The sequence below is a fragment of the Procambarus clarkii genome, chromosome 44 (genome assembly GCF_040958095.1).
Source record: "Procambarus clarkii isolate CNS0578487 chromosome 44, FALCON_Pclarkii_2.0, whole genome shotgun sequence".
Classification (NCBI taxonomy): Eukaryota; Metazoa; Arthropoda; class Malacostraca; order Decapoda; family Cambaridae; genus Procambarus; species Procambarus clarkii.
The window spans coordinates 26,194,971-26,206,258 of NC_091193.1; the positions used below are offsets into that span (position 1 = coordinate 26,194,971).

At 54.4% G+C, this 11,288-nt stretch overlaps 3 protein-coding genes across 3 annotated transcripts; 1 reads left to right on the forward strand and 2 right to left on the reverse strand.

Moving 5' to 3' along the window:
• Nucleotides 1-4,827: 4,827 nt before the first annotated feature.
• On the reverse strand, nucleotides 4,828-7,058 carry LOC138350196 (calphotin-like). The gene is made up of 3 exons (XM_069300542.1): nucleotides 6,925-7,058; nucleotides 6,565-6,866; nucleotides 4,828-6,521 (listed from the first exon to the last, which is right to left on the reverse strand). The coding sequence occupies exons 1-3, from the start codon at nucleotides 7,056-7,058 to the stop codon at nucleotides 4,828-4,830; spliced, it is 2,130 nt and encodes a 709-aa protein (XP_069156643.1).
• Nucleotides 7,059-8,063, forward strand: LOC138350197 (ribosome-binding protein 1-like). Its single transcript, XM_069300544.1, has one exon. The coding sequence runs from the start codon at nucleotides 7,059-7,061 to the stop codon at nucleotides 8,061-8,063; it is 1,005 nt and encodes a 334-aa protein (XP_069156645.1).
• A 392-nt stretch (nucleotides 8,064-8,455) lies between these two features.
• LOC138350198 (cytochrome b-like) lies at nucleotides 8,456-9,847 on the reverse strand. The gene has a single exon (XM_069300545.1). It carries the CDS (start codon nucleotides 9,845-9,847, stop codon nucleotides 8,456-8,458), a length of 1,392 nt encoding a protein of 463 aa, XP_069156646.1.
• Between the last annotated feature and the right edge of the window lie 1,441 nt (nucleotides 9,848-11,288).

Here is an 11,288-nt window from a genome sequence, read left to right on the forward strand (position 1 = left end):
AACATCAGAACTGCCATCAGAAACCTGTGTGAGGAATCCTTCAAGACCTAATATACCATGATGTAAGACCAATCCTGGAGTATATGGCCCCAGCATGTAGCCCGTATCTTGTCACCACTTGATTGACAGTTGAGAGGCGGGACCAAAGAGCCAAAGCTCAAACCCTGCAAGCACAACTAGGTGAGTACAAGACGAAGCTGAAAAAAATTCAGAGATATGCCACTAGGCTAGTCCCAGAACTAAGAGGCAAAAGTTATGAGGAAAGGCTGCGTGAACTGCACCTCACGTCGCTCGAAGGCAGAAGAGCTCGGGGAGACATGATCACCACATACAAAATTCTCAGGGGGAATTGACAGGGTGGATTATTTAACACGGGAGGTACACTCACAGGGGGGACTCAGGTGGAAGCAGAGTAACCAAATGAGCCACAGAGACATAAGAAAGAACTTTTTCAGTGTCAGAGTAGTTAGTAAATGGAATGCATTAGGCAGTGATGTGGTGGAGGCTGACTCCATACACATGTAACACCACTATAAAATATAAACTAAATAATGTATAGTAACACTTAACTACTTATCCTGAGTAACACTTCCTATCAGTTGCACTTGGTAACACTGTTATTGAACACTGTAATATGAGCTGACATATGATGGTTACACCGGAACCAAAAGATACACTGCCAACAAGGAAATGCTAACACAGGATTAAATACGCTGCCACCATCTGCCTTGACCATTGACACTATATCAAGCAACGAGGCAAGAAACATTGCTTGACTTGGAGAGTACTTTCTATGACTGTCATTAATTATGGGAGGGTTGTCAGCCACTATATCCAAAAGGCTAAGAGGATTCAACAATTGACACAGACGGGAAATTTAACAAAAGTTTATTGAGAACAAAATTATGCTAATCACCACTATAAATCCTACTCTAACACTGGCCAATAGTTAAGAAATTTAGACATGGAACAAAACCTCAGAGATCACACACATTACCTTAAGACCTCTGTCTCTCCCTGGCTGAGATGTTCTTCCCAGACCCACTCTCGACCCCGGTGTCCCCGCACTCTGTCCCCTAAGTCTGCTATAGGACCAATATATACACCTCAAAATGGGGGAAGGGGGAGGTTTGCTGTTGCTGCCTAGATCGAAAGAGGTCGGGCCACACGTGCACAAACACTCAAGAATTTTCATTAAGCTTGTTTGACATTCACCATACACTGTTCAAGAGAGGAATTATTAATTACATGTGTGACTGACCTCTGACCTGACTAAAAGGGGGAGACCCATGGATGTTTACACATAAGAATCTGGGGTCTAATTCCATTACAATGTTTGACAAGAGTATCATGAAATATTACATACTTGAAACTAGCTGACTAAGACTAACCCAGGAATTTTTTAATCAACATGCAAGATACCCCAGAGGTCATCTGGGCTGACCTCTTGGAGAAGGCTTCCCTGAGTGAGAACTCTAGGGGGGGGGTCATGAGTGTTACACACAGTTTCAAATGTAGATATGATAGAGCTTGAGAAGCTGAGGAATCTGTACACCAGTAGATTGACGGTTAATAGGCAGGACCAAAGAACAGACACTCAACCTTCACTCAAGCACAACTAAGTGAGTACAACTAGGTGAGTACTCACACACACACACAGATGTGTGTGTGTTAACAGCCTCGGATCCTCAGAGTGTGTATAGTGCACATACCAGCTCAATATGGTGACACACTGACAGTGGGAGTGTGCTTCATGACTGACACAGCAGCAGCAGAGGAAGCTGATGATGTGGTCATAATGTGGTCAATGCGGCATCACAGACCCACACTCTTATAATGGACGACTTACACCACGAGGCAATAGATTGGCTCAATTTAACAAGGAGAACAATTTCTTGACCTGATGCAGGACTCCTTTCTCATACAACATGTGACAAGGTTGCCTCGACAACCACTCGAGCCAACATCATTCTGGGTCTTGTGCTAACATCAGAAGAGAACATGATGGATCAAACTCAGGTAGAGGAAGAGCTCACTGTCGTGTGAGAAAGGAGTCCTACATCAGGACAAAGGTCCAGGATGATGACTTTCCAGGTTACCATGGAGGGGACCATTTATGAATGAGAGAGGAATTGCAAAACAGCTTCTAGAGATACTTTTTTGCATGGAAGCATCATGGAAAAATGTCAACATTGTCATTACTGAACTCGCTCAAAAATATGTGCCAAAAAGAAGAAAGAAAATAAAGGGAACTAGATGGACTACACAGGTAGTAAAGGGCGCATCCGATCCCTGGATCATTGTCATCCCTCAATCAACTACAAAAGGTAGTAAAAAGAGCTTTATTAACTAAGTAGAACCTTTGGAGAAGGTATAAATCTACGATGAACATCATAGATTATGAGATATATAAAAGGGCATTAAATTCAACCATCCAGGATATCAGATCAGCCAAAAGAAACTACAAAAGAAAACTTGCCCAAAACATAGTCATTCTATGCCTTTATACGAAGTCAAACCAAAGCAAAGGTTCTGTAGGACCCTAAAAGATGAGACTAACCAAGTTATATTGGATGATAAAAGTGCAGCAAACACTGAGTGAATACTTTACATCAGTGTTCACACTAGAAAGATAAAGTGACATTCCATTACCCACACAAATATTTGAAGGAGAAGATAATGAATTAAGGGATAAACTGATAACGTGCGACACAACCACGCAGAACATTAACAAACTAAAAGATTCAAAAGCTCCAAGTGTGGAAGGAATTGAATCCAAAGTCGTAAAGGAACTGGCATATAAACTATGCCTACTACTGATTCTCTTTTTTCAGAAAATCTCTGGACCAAGGGATAGTTTCCCCTGGATTAGAAATATGCAAATGTTACCCATATTTTCAAAAAAGGCAGAAAGAGCTCAGCAGAAAACTGCCGTCTGATCAGCTTGGCATCACACATCTACAAGACAATTCACCACCATGAATTGTGAGAGTCACCATTTCACAGAGAACAATCTTGTACAATCAACGCAACATGGGTGTGTTAAAATAGATCCTGCCTTACAAACCTGCTCACATTTCTGAAAACGGGAACCGGGCTGTTCAGACAAAGGACTTCCGGTAGATGTAGTTTACATGGACTTTGCTAAAGCTTTTGACAAGGTACCTCATGAGAGACTGGTAAGGAAATTACAGGCACATGGAATGAATGGAATAATACTAGAATGAATAAAACAATGGTTAAAACAAAGAAAACAAAGGATTGTGCTAAATAGGAATGAATATGACTGGAGAAATGTGGCAAGTGGGGTGCCACAGGGGTCCATTTTGTGCCCAACCATTTTTGTCATAAACATCAATGACATAGATGAGAATATTACAAATCACATCCTCAAATTTGTAGATGACACTAAGCTTTATGGTAAAGTCGGAAGTGAAAATGATATCGAGGTTTTACGAAGAGATGTACATGAACTCTGAAATAATCAGAAAACTGTTAAATGCCTTTTAATATGGATAAATGCAAGACGTTGCATGTTGGGCATAACAATCCACGTGACAACTACCTAATTAACAGTACTACCTTACAACAGATTAATGTAGACAAGGACCTGGGAGTCAGAATCCATCATTCACTGAAAGTTGCACAAGTGTGAGCGGCAGTAAAACATGCCAACCAAACCTTAGGAATAGTCAAGCGAACATTTAACTTTAAGGGGAAGAAAGTAGTTAATCAACTGTATTCTGGTGCGCCTCCACCTGGAGCTGGAGCACCCAGGCTTGGAGACCTCATCTGGTGCGCCTCCACCTGGAGCTGGAGCATCCAGGCTTGGAGACCTTATCTGGTGCGCCTCCACCTGGAGCTGGAGCATCCAGGCTTGGAGACCTCATCTGGTGCGCCTCCACCTGGAGCTGGAGCATCCAGGCTTGGAGACCTCATCTGGTGCGTCTCCACCTGGAGCTGGAGCATCCAGGCTTGGAGACCTCATCTGGTGCGCCTCCACCTGGAGCTGGAGCATCCAGGCTTGGAGACCTCATCTGGTGCGCCTCCACCTGGAGCTGGAGCATCCAGGCTTGGAGACCTCATCTGGTGCGCCTCCACCTGGAGCTGGAGCATCCAGGCTTGGAGACCTTATCTGGTGCGCCTCCACCTGGAGCTGGAGCATCCAGGCTTGGAGACCTTATCTGGTGCGTCTCCACCTGGAGCTGGAGCATCCAGGCTTGGAGACCTCATCTGGTGCGTCTCCACCTGGAGCTGGAGCATCCAGGCTTGGAGACCTCATCTGGTGCGCCTCCACCTGGAGCTGGAGCATCCAGGCTTGGAGACCTCATCTGGTGCGCCTCCACCTGGAGCTGGAGCATCCAGGCTTGGAGACCTCATCTGGTGCGCCTCCACCTGGAGCTGGAGCATCCAGGCTTGGAGACCTCATCTGGTGCGCCTCCACCTGGAGCTGGAGCATCCAGGCTTGGAGACCTCATCTGGTGCGCCTCCACCTGGAGCTGGAGCATCCAGGCTTGGAGACCTCATCTGGTGCGCCTCCACCTGGAGCTGGAGCATCCAGGCTTGGAGACCTCATCTTCAGGGAGCAGGGGGAGACCTCATCTTCAGGGAGCAGGAGGAGACCTCATCTTCAGGGAGCATGGGCTGCAGGGGGAGACCTCATCTTCAGGGAGCATGGGCTGCAGGGGGAGACCTCATCTTCAGGGAGCATGGGCTGCAGGGGGAGACCTCATCTTCAGGGAGCAGGGGGAGACCTCATCTTCAGGAAGACACAGCTTCAGGGCAGAAGGTGTAACACAGGGCAACAAAAATCCTCCCAGAACTAAGTCATCTCTCATACCAGAACAGGTTGAGGGCCACACGGCTGAGGGCCACACGGCTGAGGGCCACACGGCTGAGGGGCACAGGGCTGAGGGCCACACGGCTGAGGGCCACAGGGCTGAGGGCCACACGGCTGAGGGCCACAGGGCTGAGGGCCACACGGCTGAGGGCCACAAGGCTGAGGGCCACAGGGTTGAGGGCCACACGGCTGAGGGCCACAGGGCTGAGGGCCACAGGGCTGAGGGCCACAGGGCTGAGGGCCACAGGGTTGAGGGCCACACGGCTGAGGACCACACGGCTGAGGGCCACACGGCTGAGGGGCCACAGGGTTGAGGGCCACAAGGCTGAGGACCACACGGCTGAGGGCCGCACGGCTGAGGGCCACAGGGCTGAGGGGCCACAGGACTGAGGGCCACACGGGTGAGGGCCACACAGCTGAGGGCCACACGGCTGAGGGCCACAAGGCTGAGGGCCACAGGGCTGAGGGCCACAGGGTTGAGGGCCACACGGCTGAGGGCCACAAGGCTGAGGGCCACACGGCTGAGGGCCACAGGGTTGAGGGCCACACGGCTGAGGGCCACAAGGCTGAGGCCCACACGGCTGAGGGCCACAGGGTTGAGGGCCACACGGCTGAGGACCACACGGCTGAGGGCCACACGGCTGAGGGGCCACAGGGTTGAGGGCCACAAGGCTGAGGACCACACGGCTGAGGGCCACACGGCTGAGGACCACAGGGTTGAGGGCCACACGGCTGAGGGCCACACGGCTGAGGCCCACACGGCTGAGGACCACAGGGTTGAGGGCCACACGGCTGAGGGCCACAAGGCTGAGGACCACAGGGCTGAGGGCCACACGGCTGAGGGCCACAGGGTTGAGGGCCACAAGGCTGAGGACCACACGGCTGAGGGCCACACGGCTGAGGACCACAGGGTTGAGGGCCACACGGCTGAGGGCCACACGGCTGAGGCCCACACGGCTGAGGGCCACAGGGTTGAGGGCCACACGGCTGAGGGCCACAGGACTGAGGGCCACAAAGCTGAGGGCCACACGGCTGAGGGCCACAGGGTTGAGTGCCACAAGGCTGAGGGCCACACGGCTGAGGGCAACACGGCTGAGGGCCACAAGGCTGAGGGCCACACGGCTGAGGGCCACAGGGTTGAGGGCCACAAGGCTGAGGGCCACACGGCTGAGGGCCACAGGACTGAGGGCCACAAAGCTGAGGGCCACAAGGTTGAGGGCCACAGGGTTGAGGGCCACAAGGCTGAGGGGCCACAAGGCTGAGGGCCACAAGGCTGAGGGCCACACGGCTGAGGGCCACAAGGCTGAGGGCCACAAGGCTGAGGGCCACAAGGCTGAGGGCCACACGGCTGAGGGCCACAGGGTTGAGGGCCACAAGGCTGAGGGGCCACAAGGCTGAGGGCCACAAGGCTGAGGGCCACACGGCTGAGGGTCACAAGGCTGAGGGCCACATGGCTGAGGAGCCAAAAGGCTGAGGGCCACACGGCTGAGGGCCACAGGACTGAGGGCCACAAGGCTGAGGTCCACAAGGCTGAGGGCCACAGGGTTGAGGGTCACAGGGTTGAGGGCCACAGGGTTGAGGGCCACAGGACTTAGGGCCACACGGCTGAGGGCCACACGGCTGAGGGCCACAAGGCTGAGGGCCACAGGGTTGAGGGCCACAAGGCTGAGGGGCCACAAGGCTGAGGACCACAGGGCTGAGGGCCACAACGCTGAGGGCCACACGGCTGAGGGCCACACGGCTGAGGGCCACACGGCTGAGGGCCACAAGGCTGAGGGCCACACGGCTGAGGGCCACACGGCTGAGGGCCACACGGCTGAGGACCACAGAATTGAGGGCCACACGACTGAGGGCCACAAGGCTGAGGGCCACACGGCTAAGGGCCACAGGACTGAGGGCCACACAGCTGAGGGCCACACGGCTGAGGGCCACAGGGCTGAGGGCCACATGGCTGAGGGCCACAGGGTTGAGGGCCACAGGGCTGAGGGCCACAGGACTGAGGGCCACAGGGTTGAGGGCCACAGGGCTGAGGGACACAGGACTGAGGGCCACAGGGCTGAGGGCCACAAGACTGAGGGCCACACGGCTGAGGGTCACAAGGCTGAGGGGCCACAGGGCTGAGGGCCACAGGGTTGAGGGCCACAAGGCTGAGGGCCACAGGGCTGAGGGCCATATGGCTGGATGCCACAGGGCTGAGGGCCACAGGGCTGAGGGCCATATGGCTGAGGGCCACAGGGCTGAGGGCTACAGGGTTGAGGGTCACAAGGCTGAGGGCTACAGGGCTGAGGGCCACAAGGCTGAGGGTCACACGGCTGAGGGTCACAAGGCTGAGGGGCACAGGGCTGAGGGCCACAGGGCTGAGGGCCACAAGGCTGAGGGCCACAGGGCTGAGGGCCACGCGGCTGAGGGCCACACGGCTGAGGGCTACAAGGCTGAGGGCCATAGGGCTGAGGGTCGCATGGTTGAGGGCCACAAGGCTGAGGGCCACAGGGCTGAGGGCCACAGGGCTGAAGGCCACAGGGCTGAGGGCCACAAGGCTGAGGGCCACAAGGCTGATGGTCACAGGGCTGAGGGCCACAGGGCTGAAGGCCACAGGGCTGAGGGCCACAAGGCTGAGGGCCACAGGGCTGAGGGCCACAGGGCTGAGGGCCACAAGGCTGAGGGCCACAAGGCTGATGGTCACAGGGCTGAGGGCCACAGGGCTGAGGGCCACAGGGCTGAGGGCCACAAGGCTGAGGGCCACAGGGCTGAGGGCCACAGGGCTGAGGGCCACAAGGCTGAGGGCCACAAGGCTGATGGTCACAGGGCTGAGGGCCACAGGGCTGAGGGCCACAAGGCTGAGGGCCACAGGGCTGAGGGCCACAAGGCTGAGGGCCACAGGGCTGAGGGCCACAAGGCTGAGGGCCACAGGGCTGAGGGCCACAGGGCTGAGGGCCACAAGGCTGAGGGCCACAAGGCTGATGGTCACAGGGCTGAGGGCCACAGGGCTGAGGGCCACAAGGCTGAGGGCCACAGGGCTGAGGGCCACAAGGCTGAGGGCCACAGGGCTGAGGGCCACAGGGCTGAGGGCCACAAGGCTGAGGGCCACAAGGCTGATGGTCACAGGGCTGAGGGCCACAGGGTTGAGGGCCACAGGACTGAGAGCCACAAGGCTGAGGGCCACAAGGCTGAGGGCCACAAGGCTGAGGGTCACAGGGCTAACAGCACTACAAACCAGGCATGACAGGACGGATCTCATTTAAATGTTCAAAAACACTGAACATTTGGAGGATGTTGGTCCGGAGAACTTGTACAAAGGTCAGATGTAACACAAACAAGGGACAACGGAAGTATTCAAGCCAAAGTGTAGCACTGAAAACAGGAAATGTTTTTTCACAAAGAGGGTTATATACCCATGGAACCGCCTACCCGCAGAGGCCATAAATACTAAAACTCTGCTGAACTATTCACCTGGAAAAAATCCTCAGGACAAATGAGAGGGACCATGAACAAGCCGCCGGATTCCTGTCCCCGTCGAGGCCACTAGAGTGTTCGTGGCGCTCAGGTAAACTCAGGTCATCGCAGACAGCGCTCTGGGGTCGTGGTCCCTGCTCTCGCTCACACCTATTTCCCAGCTCAGGATATCAGGTGGGTGTAGAGCAGGTAGGTGTAGAGCAGGTGGGTGTAGAGCAGGAGGGTGTAAAGCAGGAGGGTGTAAAGCAGGTGGGTGTAGAGCAGGAGGGTGTAGAGCAGGTGAGTGTAGAGCAGGAGGGTGTAGAGCAGGAGGGTGTAGAGCAGGTGGGTGTAGAGCAGGTGGGTGTAGAGCAGGTGAGTGTAGAGCAGGAGGGTGTAAAGCAGGAGGGTGTAAAGCAGGAGGGTGTAGAGCAGGAGGGTGTAGAGCAGGTGAGTGTAGAGCAGGAGGGTGTAGAGCAGGAGGGTGTAGAGCAGGTGGGTGTAGAGCAGGAGGGTGTAAAGCAGGAGGGTGTAAAGCAGGTGGGTGTAGAGCAGGAGGGTGTAGAGCAGGTGGGTGTAGAGCAGGAGGGTGTAAAGCAGGAGGGTGTAAAGCAGGTGGGTGTAGAGCAGGAGGGTGTAGAGCAGGTAGGTGTAGAGCAGGAGGGTGTAGAGCAGGAGGGTGTAGAGCAGGTGGGTGTAGAGCAGATGGGTGTAGAGCAGGAGGGTGTAGAGCAGATGGGTGTAGAGCAGGAGGGTGTAGAGCAGGTGGGTGTAGAGCAGGAGGGTGTAAAGCAGGTGGGTGTAGACAAGGAGGGTGTAAAGCAGGTGGGTGTAGACAAGGAGGGTGTAAAGCAGGTGGGTGTAGAGCAGATGGGTGTAGAGCAGGAGGGTGTAAAGCAGGAGGGTGTAAAGCAGGTGGGTGTAGAGCAGGTGAGTGTAGAGCAGATGGGTGTAGAGCAGGTGGGTGAAGAGCAGGAGGGTGTAGAGCAGGTGGGTGTAGAGCAGGAGGGTGTAAAGCAGGAGGGTGTAAAGCAGGTGGGTGTAGAGCAGGTGAGTGTAGAGCAGATGGGTGTAGAGCAGGTGGGTGAAGAGCAGGAGGGTGTAGAGCAGGTGGGTGTAGAGCAGGAGGGTGTAGAGCAGGAGGGTGTAGAGCAGGTGGGTGTAGAGCAGGTGGGTGTAGAGCAGGAGGGTGTAGAGCAGGAGGGTGTAGAGCAGGTGGGTGTAGAGCAGGAGGGTGTAGAGCAGGAGGGTGTAGAGCAGGTGGGTGTAGAGCAGGAGGGTGTAGAGCAGGAGGGTGTAGAGCAGGAGGGTGTAGAGCAGGAGGGTGTAGAGCAGGTGGGTGTAGAGCAGGTGGGTGTAGAGCAGGAGGGTGTAGAGCAGGAGGGTGTAGAGCAGGTGGGTGTAGAGCAGGAGGGTGTAGAGCAGGAGGGTGTAGAGCAGGTGGGTGTAGAGCAGGAGGGTATAGAGCAGGTGGGTGTGGAGCAGGAGGGTATAGAGCAGGTGGGTGTAGAGCAGGAGGGTGTAGAGCAGGTAGGTGTAGAGCAGGTGGGTGTAAAGCAGGTGGGTGTAGAGCATAAGGGGTATAGAGCAGGTGGGTGTAGAGCAGAAGGGTGTAGAGCAGGAGGGTATAGAGAAGGTGGGTGTAGAGCAGGAAGGTGTTACGCAGGAGAGTATAGAGCAGGTGGGTGTAGAGCAGGAGGGTATAGAGCAGGTGGGTGTAAAGCAGGAGGGTATAGAGCAGGTGGGTGTAGAGCAGGAGGGTGTGTAGAGGTGATGGGTACGTGTAGAGGTGATGGGTACGTGTAGAGGTGATGGGTACGTGTAGAGGTGATGGGTACGTGTAGAGGTGATGGGTACGTGTAGAGGTGATGGGTACGTGTAGAGGTGAAGGGTACGTGTAGAGGTGATGGGTACGTGTAGAGGTGATGGGTACGTGTAGAGGTGATGGGTACGTGTAGAGGTGATGGGTACGTGTAGAGGTGATGGGTACGTGTAGAGGTGAAGGGTACGTGTAGAGGGGATGGGTACGTGTAGAGGTGATGGGTACGTGTATAGGTGAAGGGTACGTGTATAGGTGATGGGTACGTGTAGAGGTGATGGGTACGTGTATAGGTGAAGGGTACGTGTATAGGTGATGGGTACGTGTAGAGGTGATGGGTACGTGTATAGGTGAAGGGTACGTGTATAGGTGATGGGTACGTGTAGAGGTGATGGGTACGTGTATAGGTGAAGGGTACGTGTATAGGTGATGGGTACGTGTATAGGTGAAGGGTACGTGTATAGGTGATGGGTACGTGTAGAGGTGAAGGGTACGTGTAGAGGTGATGGGTACGTGTAGAGGTGAAGGGTACGTGTAGAGGTGATGGGTACGTGTAGAGGTGATGGGTACGTGTAGAGGTGATGGGTACGTGTAGAGGTGATGGGTACGTGTAGAGGTGATGGGTACGTGTAGAGGTGAAGGGTACGTGTAGAGGGGATGGGTACGTGTAGAGGTGATGGGTACGTGTATAGGTGAAGGGTACGTGTATAGGTGATGGGTACGTGTAGAGGTGATGGGTACGTGTATAGGTGAAGGGTACGTGTATAGGTGATGGGTACGTGTAGAGGTGATGGGTACGTGTATAGGTGAAGGGTACGTGTATAGGTGATGGGTACGTGTAGAGGTGATGGGTACGTGTATAGGTGAAGGGTACGTGTATAGGTGATGGGTACGTGTATAGGTGAAGGGTACGTGTATAGGTGATGGGTACGTGTAGAGGTGAAGGGTACGTGTAGAGGTGATGGGTACGTGTAGAGGTGAAGGGTACGTGTAGAGGTGAAGGGTACGTGTAGAGGTGATGGGTACGTGTAGAGGTGATGGGTACGTGTAGAGGTGATGGGTACATGTAGAGGTGATGGGTACGTGTAGAGGTGATGGGTACATGTAGAGGTGATGGGTACGTGTAGAGGTGATGGGTACGTGTAGAGGTGATGGGTACATGTAGAGGTGATGGGTACGTGCAGAGGTGATGGGTAC